Below are 18,238 nucleotides of genomic sequence, written 5' to 3'. Positions count from 1 at the left end.
GATAAATGAGCCACGAGACCCAGACGTGGATAGAAGGACTGCGAATGAATCGTTAGTGAACTCAATAGTGAGCCTTGTTGCCGCAGCGTCTAAAAGGAAACTCCGTCACAGAAAGTGATCTCTATTCTGGTAGACGGCTAAAATTGCAAATCTATGGAGGAACTGCCTCAGATATCGGAGGATCGCACAGCGGGCAAGAGACCAAGATGAGGCAACTCCACGAAATCAACGAGCAAACAGTACTCTGCTGCCGCGAGTTAGTGGCATTAACATTAATAGGGACCCATGTGATCTCGGGTATAAGTTAATAATAATAATAATCGTTGGCGCAACAATCCATGTTGGATCAGCGCCTTGAAGTGTGTTAGAGCACTTCATTCAAGACCGTAACGGTACACTAGGAGGCAATATGGTCAGCATTGCGCTCACCCGAGATTATTACCCTGATTTGACTCAGGTACTCATTCACAGCTAAGTCGACTGGTATCCGACGTCAAATCACGATACAAATTCCACTGCCACCAATGAGATTTGAACTGCGACCTTCCGTACGATAGCCTTGCGCCCTAACCACTCAGCTATCCGGAGACGGGTATAAGTTGGTTAGGAAAAATTCGGTGCTCATCGATTACCCTGTTCGATGAAAGCAGTGAATATGGAAGAAATTGTGCAGTTACTTTTTCCTGTTCACGCCTGCCGAGGTGATATTGTCGATTAGAGAGGGAGTACTGAGGAATCCCCACTCTTCACTGTGAAGGAACGGGAAGAGGTCGTCTTGTCCGTGAAGGGCAAAAGCGAGGATGGTGTTCCCAGCAAAGTGCGGAAGCTAATATTTAAATATAAGCCCGACTTGCTACCGCGAAGGAAGCCCTCGTAAAGCTTGACGAAGTAGCAAAAAAGAAAAGCGTAAAAATAAATGAAAAAAACAAAACACGACACTAAATGTTAAACAAATCAACAGTTTTGTAAGCCCAATTAGCGACATTAGCATGTCAAAAACTCCCGAGACTGTGACTACTGTGGAAAGGGTAAGGGATGTAGAATCTAACCGACTCAGATCTTCAGAGCAAACCCGTAAGGTTTACAACAATTTTCTGTACCTAGGTACAACTCTCTCAAAGGGCAACAACGAAGGGGGCGAAATCAATAGGTTGATCATTCTTACCAACAAAATATTTAACGTCATACTGAAAATTTTACATAGAAGATGAAAATCTGCAGTTCACAATATATACTATGTGGAATTGCCAAATCTACCATCAGGCATCCCTTTATGTTAATATGCGCATGTACGTATAAGGAGATGTGCGCGCATGGATATACCCATGCACAGGCCTTATAGATGGGACTAAACTTCCTCCATGGATAACAATTAGCTTTAGAAAGAATTTTATGGTGCAGGGCTTCGGAAACCCAGGTTTACAATACGCTTACGACCAGACCAATGCCCCAGAGACAAAAGCGGATGCAACACTAATTAAAAACTCGCCTTGCATCCGCCGACTTAATTGGAAAGTCAGATGAGCATCTTCCGCGGTCGCGCCGTAAATAGCAAGAAAAGAATTCCAACAGGGCTAATAACTGGCAAGAACAGCTGTTTCTGAACTTCAGCCTGGAATTGCTGCACGTCTAGAAAGCTAAAGATTTAATTACAGAGGTGCGAGTGCAAATGAAGCATGCCTTCAGCGTATAAACGAGTCGGAATTGTCATACAAAATTGAGAACTTTCCTCATATCAAGGTGTCTTGCAATGCAATATCGATTTTAAGGATTAGATGGGCAACCTGTCCAGTTGACGAACTGGAAGTCTTGGATAGAATTGTTTCTATTGCAGTGGTCATCTATGATAGATAGGCCGCCCGAAGATTTTGGCTGGCGGTTAAGAGGATGAAGGAAGGCCTCCTACTGTCAGGAACTAGGGAATTTTCCCTTTTGGGACAGGTATGCTTCGTGGATATTTCCAGCTCACACAATAAGCAATTATTAATCACAGTGGACAGCAAGGGTCTAATGTTTAAAGCGCATTTCTTCAGGATGATGGGATTGGGGTTTTGCTCACTTTAATGGAATTTATGAGCGCCTAAGATTGGCGAAATCGAGCCAGGAAGTCTGATTGGGAAGAACAAGTGCTGGAATAATCCAGTTTGTTATGGAGGAAGGAAGGAAGAAAGGTGATTGATGCATTGATTTCAGCTTCAATGGCTTGGTCATGCATGTGGCATGGGGGTCTTTGAGAAAATGGCTCACAAAGGCATTTGTTTTTGCAGAAAAGGAGACGTTTTTTGGCGGGATACCATTGCGGTTAGTAGTTTTTCCAAGTTGTGGGGTAATTTTACGGATTTCCCTGTATATACAGGGTGCAGCAGCATAACTTCCTGTTTTCAAAACTCAATAAAAACTATTGTATGCATCGGAAAATATTTATTTATTTTTTATAATGTAGGTGCATGTCTAAAGTTTTTATTTACATTGTTTTGAAGATCAAATCTGTTAGGTGACGTCCCCCATTCTCCATACATTGCGTAAACCGATTTCTGGCGTTTGTCATGACTCTTGTTAGCATAGCAGGTGTTATGTTGGCAATTTCTTCTTGGATGTTGGTCTTCAAATCTTGTAGGGTTCTTGGACGGTTCACATAACCACGGGATTTCAAAAAACCCCATAGAAAAAAATCAAGAAGACATCAAGAAGAAGCTCACACGCGTTCATCCGAGAATTGAAGTCACGTTCTGAAAGTTCCTGTACTATCGCCATCTTATAGGGATGAAAATGAAGATCATCACGAAGAATTCTTCTCACAGAACGATCGGATAGTCCAAGGGCAGATGCGTGTTTGCGCGCAGAACACCGTGGCGATCGCAACATTGACGCTCCCACTGCTTCAATGTTCTCAGGTGATCTAACGGGCCGAGGGACTCCAGTTCTTCCTTTTGTCGCACTTGCAGTTTGTCTGAATGTAGTGACCCATGTAACAATTGATTTGCGGACGGGAGCCAACGGGGCTAAATTAAAGCGAATCCGAAATGCACGCTGTGTTGCAATAACCGAACATCCGCTTGAAAAGTAAACTTCGACGGCAAAGGCACGCTCCTCACTATTCCAACGCATGATGGCGACTGAACCGTGTCGGGACAAAACTTTACGGTATCCCCTCTTGAACGAGACCACTAGCGTTCCGCTATGACATCAACTAACTGAGTGGCGCGCATTTTAAAAAAGGAAGTTATGCTGTCGCCACCCGTATTTGGACGCAGTTGCATATTGGACAGGTGACCAAGGAGATGGTTGGTATACAGCGCGAGTATTTGATATTACTCCTAAGCAGTTTCCGCTGCAAGGCTCGGTTTTGCCAGAAACATCCAGCAAGATATCATCCGGGAGGGGCAGACTTCGGATGAAAGCAATGCAATGGGCTAAATTCAACATTATCCAGCATCGCTACAGTGAATACAATTCGAAGATGCCAATGGATCAAAGATGTCAATTGTAAGTTGCTGTACAGATCACCCCAAAGAAGGGCCTATGCTGAAGATAAATGAAGAAAAAATCAAAATCGTCACCCAAACCAGAAGAAAGATGCAAATCGGACAAGATAAGTTTCAAGGTTTAGTGTATTTAGGCTACAAAATAGATGAGAATCAGCAGGCAGGTCATGGTTGCCAGAAAAACATTTTACCTCAAACCGCCAATTTTATAAAATAATAATACATGCACATAGTAATAAAATTCATAATATATTCAACTTCAATTTGTACTATTCTTTGTTTTGGCAGCGAGACGTAAACAATAAACCAGACCGAAGAGCAAAATATCAATGCTTTCGAACGTAGACCTCTGAGGAGGATTTTACGACTAGTAAGGTTGAACGATGGGAGGCGAATGAGATGCAATAGTGAGTTGTATCTATTATGCAACGAAACCGCCATCCATGTTAAAATCCAAAAGCCCCAGTGGGCAGCCCAAAATTATTCACTGGCGCCCAATCAAAGGCGCCATGGAAGATTAACGACCACCTGTTCGGCACAGATGCTAGGTCTCTTAGCCAGCAAAAAAATGAAACCTGCTGTTGTCGGCTTTTCAAAAATAAGCGAACGGCTATGCACTCTGCGCTTATGGGCAAATTTAGAAATGTAAGCCTCATTAACGTTCACGCCCCTACAGAGGAGACTGCAGAGTCGAAGAAGGATGCCTTCTACGAGGCAGTAGAACGAACCTTCGAAGCCTGTCCCAGATATGGTATCAAAATCATACTTGGGGATTGTAACAGTACGGACAGAGCCCGTATTCAGGCGATGGCTCCCATAGCTTGCATCAAAATACAAATGATTACGGACAGCGGATTATTCTATTAGCAGTGTCACACGAAATGTACGTTGGAAGTACCTGGTTTGCGCGGAAAACGGTCCACAAACAAACGTGGGCCTCTCCAGACGGGACCACTTTCAACCAAATTGACGACGTGTTGATCGAATGCCGCTACCTCTCAATCTTGATGAATGTCAGACCATATAGAGCAGCCAATATAGACTTCGAATCACTATCTCGTTGGCATGGTGCTCTGGACTCAAATAACAACACCACCTAGAACCCCCTCTGACAATCAGATGAGAGTTATCACTGAAGTCATCTAGATCGCAGCCCTCCGCGACACCTATAAGGCGGAAATGGATGCAGCATTAATCGCAGTCAACAGAGATCCTGGAGATGAAGCATCAACAAATGATCTTTACAATTGCCCGAAGAACGTTAACATAAATACGGCCACAAACATACTTGGCCCCAGCCGCAAAAAGAGTCGGAACGGCTGATTTGACGATGAATGTAAACTAGCAACGGAACGAAAGAATGCCACATACCGAGTAATATTGCATTCTCAAAGACTGACGACTGGCAAGGAGGCATTATCTGTCCCATACATAAAAAGGGAGACATGACGCGGTACAGCAATTATAGAGGTATCACATTAGTGAGTGCCATCTATAAGATATTCTCCGCTATATTGCTGGCCCAGATAACTGCATACGCCCAGAACATCATTGACCTATACCAAAGAGGCTTCACTTCAGGCAAATCAGCAGCAAATCAGATTTTCTATCTACGGCAAGCGATGGAAAAACTGTTGGAATATGGACATCAGCCGCACGATTCGGTATCCCCCTCCGGACTGACCACCGGCATGGCCACTTAACCCAGAGATAGCAGCACAAGAGGTGTAACTATGCCGTGGGAATGCGTCAGTAAATTATTATTAATAAGGAACAGGTCTATGTAAGAACATATGGTTAGCCGGTGATAGGTTGGTTGACTGGTGGACACAAAAGCCAATTGTAATGAGTTCCGCTGTTGACTATACCAGCGTGAGAGCTTATTACCATTGGCATTGTGTCTTTGGTTATTCCGCATCGCGTACTTGGCGTTCAAATCGCCTCCCATCATAACTGACACCCTTCTATTAGAGGTGGATGGGTGGCAATTGAAGTAATTTCTGATGACGGAAATATCTGAAAAGTTCAGATTTTGATTGGGACAATATAGGCTGCAAAATAAAATTATGGAACTGCTGGTGCTGAGAGCAACTATGATTGTTTCTAAAGAAGGCGATAAGTTCGTGGGGGGGAATATTTGTTCAGCGTCATCGACACTAAGATTTCTGTGCCTCCTCCAGGGGTCTCAATTCTATGCGTCCGAAAGGTTTTGTAGTCAGGGAAGCAAAGATTATTTCTAGATTTAAGCTTGGTTTCGGTTAGGAGGAGTATGCCAGGATTGTGGTTGGATAAAAGGATAGCCTGCTGGTGTTTCCTCTGTCTGCTTACAGCCGAATTGACATTGAGCAATACCACTTTAACTGGCATTACTCGGCGACACGTGGCAAAGGAAAAAGAGGCGAACAAGCCTCCTCTCCATCGGTGATGCCAGTGCCTGGTAGGTGGGGATAAAAGTTGACAAATGTGTTGCCAGAATTGCTGTTTGGGTGTTAAATTACTCCAAAATCTCTTGATCAAGGTTGAAGGTTTGGGGAATTCATTTCGCCATGTTTGCGAATGAAGTGGTTGCGAAGGTGATTGGGGATGGGGCGGGTGGTGTGGGTAACAAGGATCTGGAGTTTGCTATAGGTGCGGGCTTGATTTATTGTTGCTGGTTCTGTCTGGCCCGTGTCTGAACAAAGACCGGGCAGTTCCAGTAACTTGACAGGTGTGTATTCGCACTCTCTTCAGCTTTCTTAGGACATTGTGCCGGGGCGTAAGATCCGTTGCATTTAACGCAACCTATACGGCAAGTTACAGTTTCAGGCCATATGTCCCAACCTCAGGCAGGTTAGGCACTGCATTATCTCATGATAGCCCACCAGCTGTATGGAACAGTGCTTTTGCCTTGTTCACTTTTGCTTGCTGGAGCTTGAGAGCGAACGCTAGTAGAACAATGTAGGCTTTTGTGTTTTGGGTCCCTCAGCTCAGGGGATGATCTCCCATCGCTTCTGTTTGTCGCTCTCTTTGGCAATAGTGCACGCTTCTCACGTTGCAATGCGCCTTTATTCGATCGCCGTTTTTCCACATTCTCACTGAACACTACTTTAACTGTTGCGAAGCGCCTGTTCACCCCATATATGGTAGAAAAAGAAGACGAGGCAGACCCTATCTGAGTTGAAGCGATGGCGTAGGCCAGGACGCCAGATAGCTTTTAGGGATATCGAATTGGTGGCCCTCGATGTAAAACCAGGTTTCTTATTAAGGCAGGGCTAGACCGAATATCGGCTGTTGCGCCGTTGATGATAATGATGAAATCTGAGAAATTTTCCAATGATCCATGCCGAAAAACTAACTTCACAATTGGATTGCATTTATGTTGATTCTATGTACTATAGATAAAGCTTACTGCTTCGAAAAGGCTGAAAATTTTTGCGCTCAGGTTATTAATAAACTATTTGCAATTCAGAATACCAAGGAAATATTTGAATTGTTCATCGATTCCATATCGCTTCCACAACCTCAATTTGTCTTTTGGAAAGTAAAGTATTTTAATCCGTTAAGGAAATTATCAAAAGATTGATTCAGTTTACTGTATTGATTATGGTGATATGTTACCTTAAATCATATTGTAAAACACTCATAAACACTTACATTGTCAAGGTGTTTTTGCCACATTCATTGCCATGGCATTCTACTAAACCACAATACTCTACAATGTAGGCACTCGTATTAAACGAAAGACAAATCAGAATGATTAAAAAAGATTGATAGCATCGCACTCATTCATAGAATCGACTGGAAAACATCAAGGCTTGTAAAATATAAGCATAACCATTACAATATCTCATGTAATTAGCATCAGATTAACATTTAGTTTATGTAAATGATTTTGAATGGAAATCTGCAGTGTGAAGAAAATATCTGTATGCGCTTTTCAATGTGATTACAATATAACTCAATTGAACTAAACTTCTTCTGTGCTGTTCATATTACTCCTTTGAAACCATGGAGTTTTCAGAAAAAATGTCAATCTATCCCAACACATGCAAATTAGATTGAAAATTACAAAGCCAACATTACCACCACAGAATAACATTAAAAAGTGTATTCTGATCCGGAAACTGCAATTAATTCAATTAACTAATTCACATAATTATAGAGAGAAACAATTTTCAGGCAAGTCTAGCGACTTTTTCTTGCCTTTTGGAGCTAACCCCTGTTGGGTTTCCTCTAGACCTGTAACGAGTCAGTTTTATGTACCTGCCATGATTCGATTAGCCCTTTCTTTGCCCATTAAGATGCAATTTTCCGCAATCCACGACACATCGTTATCAGCTGAAGTGCTGGTTTTTAAGTTCTGGAGTTTGCCTTCCAAACCATGAATACACACTTGAAGCTAAACTTTTTTATATTTCTAGATTTGAACTTTACTGCAGCCACTTTAGTTTTATGGATGTTTCACTGTTAAGAGCTGATGATTTAATTTGCTGTAATCTGCGAGTGGAAGATGGTCTGAAATCTATCAGTTGGCGATGACTTAAGTTGCACGTTAACACTACTTTTCAGTACGAACTGAATGAATGCTAACTTATCCCACTACATATGAGGCAGACGGTAATCTTCTTGTTAATTTATTCCAATATGTACCAGATGTACAGAAATGAGAATTGTAAAGCGAAATCTAAGATTGTAGTTTGCACTTTTCTCGGTATTCCCACAACGAAAACAGAACGTATTATCACGTGAATATGCAAAAATGGTTATGAATAATAAAGTTATATTGACTGCCCTGCAAAACGCTCAAATATCATGGCTGCAATGATTTATTTCTTTATTGCAATAGTTGTTCTCCAGAGTTTTCATGACACATACATTAACACCTGATGTGTTAAGCCTTTGGAAATAATTTGCATGGATTGAATTAAACACCCAAGTCACAAGAATCTAGTTGATTATGGTTGTTAATGAAAGATACTATACTATAACTAGAATAGTAAGAACTTGTTGCGTTTAATAACGTTCCTAATTAAATAATCGCAGGGCGTTTCTGCAACGCTTGTCTGCCCCACGAACATCAACTTAAAATGTATGAATAAAGAATTGCTGGACTAATTTTAATGGGGCACTTAAATTTCTCAAAAAAGAAGCTATAAAACCAATGCACTATAGAAAGATAAACCAGACAGTATGGCAAAGTGACAATAACTTGGTATTTATCATAGGGGAAATTATGTGGTCTTGTAATAAAAATGTACAGAGCACGCACACCTAAAGACTTGGAACAATTTACATCACCAAATGGCACTTTCTGAAATGTAAGTTTATTAACTTCTAACGAAAAGTTTAACTTTTCAAGTTAAGTTAACTTAGTTAAATGTAACTTAAGAAGTTGGATGAGTCAATCACTTTCAACAGTTTTAGATTGCTGTACTCCCTGGAGAAACTTCTGTATAATGTAACTGAATGTAGCTTCCATTAGATGCAAATAATAGGACAGTATTAAAGATTTATTTATCAAAAATTGCAGTCCTTTTTGAAAAAGAAAATGAACATATCTGAATCGCCGATGCCAAACGACCGCGACTAATTGCCCTATGATCAAAAACTACGGGGAGTTTATAATTAAAACAAACAAGCCAGGAAGCCGGAAGCTGGACGCTCCAGATATGAAAGGCTTTGTGTATTTCTTATATATTTGCCCATTAGTACCTAGCACGTAATATCCGGAGAATATCCACTTCTTGAGTTTGCACAGAAGCGACAATTTTGACCTACTATAACTTTGTAGGCGGTCAAAGGGTAGTAAGGGTCCCAGGGCGAAACGTGGATTGGTACCCACGATGGAGCATAAAACCTGGGAAGCACCTGCTGAACCAACACCAACAGCTCTACCAAATCCTATCTCCACCTCCACGTGGTGATCGCTGGGAGTTCTTTCTTTATGAAAAACTGCAGACGGAAAAGGATGAAGGCGAGTCTTCCGCGCCTAAAAACGGGACCAAATGTACCAACTGGTCCTCCAGGTTTGGGGTTGGGTAGGGCTGACAACCCTACACGGAAAACCGATGTTACGAAGCCAGGAAAGGAGCCTCGGACAGGATGAATCTTACAACGACGAACCCGGCAACGACAACGGATTAACGATTTGCGCATTTTCTCATGGAACGTGCGCTCCCTATACAGACCGAATGCCGCTGAGCAGTCAGCCGATACCCTGTCCCAATATAGGGCTGATATAACAGCGTTATAAGAGATGCGATGGACAGGGACCGATTCCCTAGAGAAGAGCCGCTGCACCATATATTATAGCGGTCATACAGTAAACCATGTGCTCGGAGTAGGTTTCTTAGTCAGCCAAAAAATAAAACCTGTTGTTATCGGCTTTGAAAATATAAGCGAAAGGCTATGCACTCTGCGTTTGCGAGGCAAGTTTAGAAATATAAGCCTCATAAACGTTCATCTCCCTACATAGGAGACTGCAGAGTCGTAGAAGGATACTTTCTACGAGGCAGTTGAGCGGACCCTCAAAGCCTATCCCAAGTATGATATCAAAATCTTACTTGGAGATTTCAACAGTCAAGTAGGGACGGAGCCAGTATTCAGACGATACGTTGGCTCCCATAGCTAAAGATACCAATGATAACGGAATGGTTGATCCCTTCCATCGGGGAGTGGTTAAAGAGAAAGCATGTGGAGATCAATTAAAATTTCACTCAGTTTCTCACCGGTCATGGAGAATACCGTCAATAACTGTACAGGTTTAAATTGGACACCTCACATAATTGTCCAAACTGCGACGGGGTCCTAGAGGACCCAGCGCACGTATTCTTCCAAAGCCCTAGGTTCGTGGAAGAAAGGAGGAAGGAAGGAAACTCTAGGTGAAGTATCAGGAAGACTGGGATGCGATTAATTCCATTATCGAAGTAATCCAAGATAAACTGCGAAAATCCGAAGAAGTGAGGAAGGCGCGGTTACGAACCCCGCGGGTAGACGCAAGGAGACGAAGACGAGAATTATGACGTGAGCATTTTATTTGCATAGCTTTAGGAACAGTAAATTTACGTTTGAACTGCTATGACTTTAGCATTAATTGCCAGATTTCCATGAAATAGCATGTCTATGGGAAATATTGGGAAATGGTGTCCTCTATGCTGATGCGAAATTTGGTAGTCCCAGGATGAATTTAAAGGGGGTTTTTTAGTAAGTTTATTTGAGCAGATATCGGAATGGGACATATTTTGAGGCCTAGATTTCATCTAAGCGCACCTTCCTAATTTTGTTCGGATTTTTGGGTTCTGTCTCACTTAAACTGTGTGCATTTTGACTCTTTACTCGCGCACTTTGCAATTCATGCCAAAACTAATATCACCTTACACGACTATATTTTCCGACCACTCACTCACATGAACCTGATAACCAATAGACGGAGAAAATTCCGCGGCACTCAACAAGAAACAAATTATTGAAGTAGAAAGATAAGTTACACATCGATCCAAACATTTCTATAAAAACTGTTGCGGTATCGATATACTAATATATTTGAAATAACAAAACTTGTTTTTCTTATTTACTAGTGATTTTTCTTTTGCAATACCGATATTTCGGGAGCCACTTGTTCCCTTCATCAGTGCTAACAAGTATTGAGACTGGATCAAGTGCCAGTCCACAACTGGTGTTCTTTGTAATCGATTTATCAACGAACGGCTCAAATCTAAAATTTACCGCAATGTCGTCCGTCCTGTCGCCCTCTATGGTTCTGAGTGTTAGCCGACTATAAAAGACAATTAACGGCATCTTGCGGTAATGGAGACGAAGATGTTGCGTTGGACTAGTGACGTGAATCATTTTGATCACATCCGAAATGAGGATATCCACAATCGATCGTGGAAAAATTGCGAGAGAGGCGTCTTCGATGGTATGGTCACGCAATTCGCGCTAACGAAAATTCACTTGCCAAGATTGGTCTGAACATCGAAATCGATGGTAAACGACCAAAAGGCAGGCCGAAACAACGGTGGCTTGATACGCTGGACAGGGATTTAAAAGCCTCGAGATTGCATCCAGATCAGGCATTTGATAGAGCCAAATGGCGACTGGTCAACTAAGAACAATAAATTTCTCCTATCTGAGGTCCAAAATTACAACCGGTAACTGCTATGAAGTTGAAATCTCGGCCTAGTTGTCGGCAGCCAACCCAGTTTGTTTTAGTTCACGAAAGCTATTCCAATCGAAACATATCACCATAAAATCAAAGACAACGATCTTTCCATATTCTTGGGCTTGGTTGGAAAAAAATGCGGACTCTTAGCCGCGTTTGAAAGGATAATTCTTGGGAATATTTTTGCGCTGAATCGACGATTCCATAGCCTATATAATCATGAAATGACCGTTTGCTTGTGGATAAAATTTAGATCAATAGCCTCCAGTGGGCAGGTCAGGGCAGGTGGTCACCTAATCTGTATAGATGACCATGATCTAACTCGGAGAACCTCAAGGCCAATATCTATAGCAGAAAAAGAACACGTAGCAAACCCGGTCAGAAAAGCAGCAAAGATATTGTAACATAACATTTCAAGACATTATATACCCAACAAGCCAAGTTGAGTTGACGGAGTTAATGCAAAAATGGATAATGGATACATGCAACGATTTATAAAGAAACCGCAATTTCCCGAATCATAATAAAATTCTGAAGTCCTGATAAGCATTTTAGGTAAAAGGTTTGGAGAATAACACGCTAACCAAAAAAACAGAAGAACAGTGTGAAAATCTAACGTCCATCAGGCAAGCCAAGGAAACGACCGAAAGATATAAACCTGGAATCTACAAAGCGAGGAAAATGAAGAAAAACCGTAAAACAGGCCACTTCGAACTGAACTGGGGACGATAATGAATTTTAACAGAATAATTGAAATATTGTATTGTTGTATCTTTGGTGAGAGGATGGATCTTTCTACTTTGCTATGAAATGATGTGAATCAGGAACAAAATTATACAAATCGATCTGCATATCATTGGTGATTTCCTGTAATAAGTTTAATAAAATTAAAATTTAACAAACACTTCTTCTAACAACCATAAGTGTGATATTACTTTGAACCACACCATAAATGAATTCAATCTAATGCAACTTTTAATATTAACTACTTTACTCGTCAGAGCGAACAATTAAAACATATTACTCCATTTAGAATACAACTAATCCTTCATATGCGACTGATTATTTCCTACCTGAACATTATTAAACATGAAAATTCCCACTTAACCATCTACTTGTTCCAGATAATTGAATCTTTCATATTTCGAAAAAAAGGAGCAGTAAATACCTTTGCTAAGCCTGAAAACAGTATACGTTGAACATAGTAAATTTAATTTCACTCGAGACACTTTTCCAAAAAAGGAGTTACACTAAAAACGAATTATCTTCGCGACTTAAAACACTTTTTTTCCAGGACAATAACTGAAAAAAACAGAATTCTTCTCAACGGACTACTCACACTTCAACAAAAAACTGAACAATTCACACTTTAACCGGAACTCATGGCTACAAGAAAATATTTCCAATTTCCAAAAAAAATAATATAATTTAAAAATTTGAATTATGGAAATATGGAAGAAATAGGAAATTTTTCTGTTGTTTTAGGAACAACTGCCACTTTGAAACTGCCATTCAGTTTTGAGGCTCTACAACGTTTTTATAGTCTCCGTGGCTCGGTTCAGTTTTACCCGAATTCGAAGAAGGTCCTTGCGATGGAACTTTCGAAAAGGAAATCGCGCCTGACTGATTACGCATGCGTCTCACTAAGAGGACATTATGATAGACGCACTAAAAACCCATAGTGTCTATGCTGGCTTCTTTGGAGCAGCATAGAGTGTTGTGTGTTAGAGTCACTTCCATCCCCAATCATAATTCATCGGGACGGCATTGGAGTGTGGGAAAAATCATGCGGAGGAAAATGCCATTCCACTATAGGTGTTAAATGTGTTCTTATAGTACTTGAAAGCGTGTTGAATGGAGCTTATTAGACGAAGCTAATATCGAATATTACGCTTTGTAATTCTTAAGCAATTTAATGAAGATAATGTTCTACGTTTCACATCAATTGGTAGCTTTTTTTCGATGGCAGTTTGGTTCATGAGTAGACATTTTTTTTGGGATATCTAATAATTTAAAATTTACCAGAATTCCAGTAAAACGTCCATATTAGCATTAACTAAGTCACGATTAGCACCAAATTTCAAAAGAACTAAATGCACCCCTTAGATATCAAATTGTTAGACCGAACTAGAAAAAGCCACTCATTTTGTGGGTGGGTATACGGTTAGAAAACCCAAATATTCAACTCTATTAGCGTTGATGCACATACACACACCTACATATATACTATATGTATACCTTATAGCAGTTCTGAGGTCTAATTCACGTGTGCACACCCTCTCAACTACAATATTAAGTAGAATTAGTAATTCTGATACTTGGCTGGTCAATAGCTAGCATTGGTCCCAGGGCGAAACATGGACTGGTGCACACCCTGGACCATAAAACCTGGGAAACGCCTGATCAACCAACATCAACAGCTCTACTACCAAACCTTATCTCCACCTCTACGTGGTGATCGCTGGGAATTCTTTTTTAATGAAAAACTGCAGGCGGAGAAGGATGAAGGAATCTCCCATGACTAAAAACGAGTCAAATTGGTTGGGGGTTGCGTAGGGCTCACAACCCGACATGAAAAACCGATGTTACGAAGCCACAAAAGGAGCCTCGGACTTGACTGACTACACAACGACGAATCTAGCAACGAAAACGGAATGTGCACTCCCTGTACAGAGAAGGAATCGCCAAGCACCTAGTCGATACCATGTCCCAATATAGAGCTGATGCAACAGCGTTGCAGGAGATGTGTTGGACAGGGGACGGCTTCCTAGAGAAGCGCCATTACACTATATATTATAGTGGCCATCTAGTAACCAGGTTTCTTAGTCAGCCAAAAAAATGAAACCTGCTGTTATCGACTTTGAAAACATAAGCGAACGGCTATGCACTCTGCGCTTGCAAGGTAAATTCTTCCCTACAGAGGAGACTGCAGAGTCGGAGAAAGATATCTTCTACAAGCCAGTAGAAAGAAACCTCGAAGCCTGTCCCAGGTATGATGTCGAAATCATACTTGGAGATTTTAACAGCCAAGTAGGGACGGAGTCCGCGTTCAGGCAATACTTTGGCTTCCATAGCTTTTCATAACGATGTCAACGATAATGGACTGAAAGTTCTGAGGGTTTAACGTGAGTACCTGCCGTGTAGACATAATCCCACGGTCCTCTTCGGACACGGATTGATTTTGGGACCACAATCAGAGCCCCGCCATGCAAGCATAGCGGTCTTGGTTTACACAGAGTGCAGGCTCAGCATTCATACCAGTCAATGCGAGACCTATCTAACACCTCTGCCTCAACTAAGGGGTACGGCACCCAATTTGTACAGCGCAACTCCACTCTTGAGCTCCGAGGAACTCTGCCCGCGATGTAGGCATAACCACAACGACCATACTCTCAGAGGGCCGTTCCGATTCCCATGGTACCAGATAACCTCCGGTGAGGCTTCGTGGCCGAAGCCACTTCAGATGATTCCCTTGCAGACTCGGGTCTGATCGCCCTCCTCGAGTACGTGGGGACGGAACAATGATAACGGACTGGACACGACATGGTTTTTGGAAGAACCTGGAACCCCAGAAAGCGGCACACGAATAAACGTTGGCCTCTCCAGACAGGACCACTTTCAACCGAATTGACCACGTGCTGATCAAATGGCACCAACTCTCAGCCTTAATAAATGTTAGAAGATATAGCGTGGGCCAATATAGACTCGGATCACTATCACGTTGACTCTGGTGCTCCCATAACAACACCACCTACAATCCCCTCTGACAATCAGGTGAGAGTTGATACTGAATCCATCCACAGCACAGAACTTCGTAACACCTATAAGGGGGAAATGGGTGCCGCAATAACCGCAGTCAACAGACATCCTAGAAATGAAGCATCAACAAATGATCTTCACAATCACTTGAAGAACGTTATCCTTGATACGGCCATAAACATACTTGGCCCCAGTCGCAAAAAAGTTGGAACGGCTGGTTCGACAATGAATATAACCTAGCAAGCGAATGGAAGAATGCCGCATACCAGAGAACCAACAGGTCTGTGAACTCGAAAATTATAGGGAGCAACCGCACCAGGCGCGGAAGTTTTATCAACAAGTCAGCAGGATTAAGCCTTATACATCTCACACATAGGGAAATCTGATTTCAGACAGAATGCGGATTTTGAAGGGTTGTGTTGAGTACTTTGATGAACTGCTCAACAACCAGAACATCGGCAAGTTGGAGGCGACCGCCTGCACCGAGTGGATCATCAACTTATACTCAAGGTGTGGGACAGCGAATCAATGCCTCACGACTGGCAAATAGGCATTATCTGTCTCATCCCTAAAAAGGAAGATATCACGCAGTGCAGCAATCATAAAGGTATCACGTTGCTAAGTACCATCTATAAGATATTCTCCGCTATCTTGCTAGGCCGGATAAACCTATACGCCCAGAACATCATAGGCCCATACCAAAGAGGCTCCAGGTAAATCAGTAACAGATCAGATTTTCTATCTGCGGTAAGCGACGGAAAAACTGAAAAAATCAAAAATTTGACTGACGGTTTCGTCCAGGGCAGAGGCAACTCATCAGACGCTGCCTCACCTCTGCCCTAGGAGCAGCGTGACCGAAAGTGCCAACAGGTGGAAAGACGCTCCCTTTTATCATCGCAAAAACACGACAAGGTTGCGAGTTATATTGGACTTGAAACACCAGTCGTTGTAGTCTAAGCTAGACTAAAGCTAGGTTGTTGTTTAGGATCTGCGGGACCCTAAGCCCCCATCCACTTGATGATGGACCGGACTAAATAAGGAGCAACTTACTCCCTCGTTTTTTAGTCCATGGATCCCTAGTATTGGAGCGTAGCACCCCAAGACTGACTAGGCTGATCCTGACCAATGTGCGAGGCCAGATAAAAGTAGCAGGATCACTCTCAAGACCATTCAACATCAACCACGGTCTAAGACAAGGGGATGCCCTATAATGCGTCCTCGTTAACCTGGCCCTCGAGAGAGTGATCCGTGATGCTGAGGTAAATGCGAGGGGCGCCATCCTCTTTAAGTCCACCAAACTACTGGCCTATGCTAACGATATCGGCATCATGGGAAGAACCACTCGAGACGTACAAACTGCCTTCATCCAGATCGAGCAGGCGGCGCGAGATCTTGGGCTGTACATCAATGAATGAAGACAAAATATATGGTGGCAACGTCTGCACCGAAAACCAACCAATCAACAACATCAAACCGCATTGGTCAAACACGAAGAAGAATAAGGATAGGAGAATGCAACTTTGAGACCGTTGATAATTTCTCCTATCTAAAGTCGAAAATCACAACCGATAACAGCTATGATGATGAAATCCGTGCACGGTTGTTGTCAGCCAACCAAGCCTATTTCAGTTTAAAAAAACTGTTCCGCTCGAAACATCTCACCATAGGGTGAAAGCTCTTACTGTGCAAGACAATGATCTTGCCAGTCCTCATGAATTCCTCGGAGACTTAGGTTCTTAGCATGAAGAATTGCGAACTCTTGGCCGCGCTCGAGAGAAGAATCCTCCGAAGAATTTTTGGCCCCCTACATGAGGATGTACGATTCCGTAGTCTACATAACGACGAAATCTATGAGCGATACCATAACCGTCCGGTTGTGGATAAAATCCGGCTCGGTCACTTAATCCGTATGGATGAGAATGATCCCACCCGGAAAGTCAATAAGGGCGATATCTATGGTAGAAAAAGAAGACGAGGCAGACCCTGCCTAAGATGGAGCGATGGCATAGGTCAGGACACCAGACAGCTTTTAGGGATATCGAATTGGTGGACCTCGGCGCAAAACCTGGATGTCTGGAGTTCCTTATTAAGGCAGGCCTAGACCGGATACCGGTTGTTGCGCCGTTGATGATGATGAGTCGGCCAGAGGAATTTCCACCCTTCCTCACTGCGGGGATTACCTACCTTATCCCTAAGAAGGACACGGTGCAGGACCCCGCAGACACAAGACCGATTACTTACCTACCAACCCTCTACAAATTCATAACGTCCATTATTAGTGGAAGGGTCAATGCGCACCTCGAGACCAACAACATTCTGTCCGAGAAGCAGAAGAACTGCCGAGTTGGGTCAAGGAGTTGCAAAGAACAACTCATTACCGAGTCGGTAGTTGGAGGACAAGCAACTGGAGGCCAAAGAAACATCTTTAGTTGCTATATCGATTATGCCAAGGCTTTCGATAGCGAAATCGATGTCCTACATCTGTATCGCATTGACCCGAAACTAATAAAGTTTTTGGCGACAGTCATGGAAGGGTGGCATACCACCTTAAGAATGTGTGGTCCACCCTTAGAAACGTTGGACCATCTCATTTCTTGTTGTACTGTTATGGCACCGGTGCAATACATCATCAGGCATAATGCTGTATGTAAGGTTATCCATCAAAACCTTGCATCCAAGCATAGGCTGATTACGGGAGCCTGTCCAGGTTACCGATATAAGCCGCAAGCAGTGCTTGACAGTTTTGAGATAAGCATGACATCAAATTGTTTGCCAAAGGCAAGTATCAACTTCGCTCCTTGCTGAGCAACACAATCCAGTTCAGCAGGGATATCGACATGCAGTTGGGATTGGA

The 18,238-nt window shown here is 42.4% G+C and overlaps 1 protein-coding gene across 1 annotated transcript in view; it reads right to left on the bottom strand.

Annotated features, from left to right (window-relative positions):
- The window catches only part of LOC119660014 (sodium-dependent dopamine transporter), a 56,569-nt gene extending 48,351 nt beyond the window's left edge, over positions 1 to 8,218 (bottom strand). Inside the window, 1 exon segment of the mRNA XM_038068396.1 lies at positions 7,728 to 8,218. Coding sequence (XP_037924324.1) covers positions 7,728 to 7,761 — 34 coding nt within the window. The 5' untranslated portion in view covers positions 7,762 to 8,218.
- Between the last annotated feature and the right edge of the window lie 10,020 nt (positions 8,219 to 18,238).

This window comes from Hermetia illucens, chromosome 1, assembly GCF_905115235.1.
Source record: "Hermetia illucens chromosome 1, iHerIll2.2.curated.20191125, whole genome shotgun sequence".
In the NCBI taxonomy this organism is placed as follows: domain Eukaryota; kingdom Metazoa; phylum Arthropoda; class Insecta; order Diptera; family Stratiomyidae; genus Hermetia; species Hermetia illucens.
The sequence above is the reverse complement of the archived record's forward strand: the minus strand, read 5'-3'. Positions and strand labels throughout refer to the sequence as shown.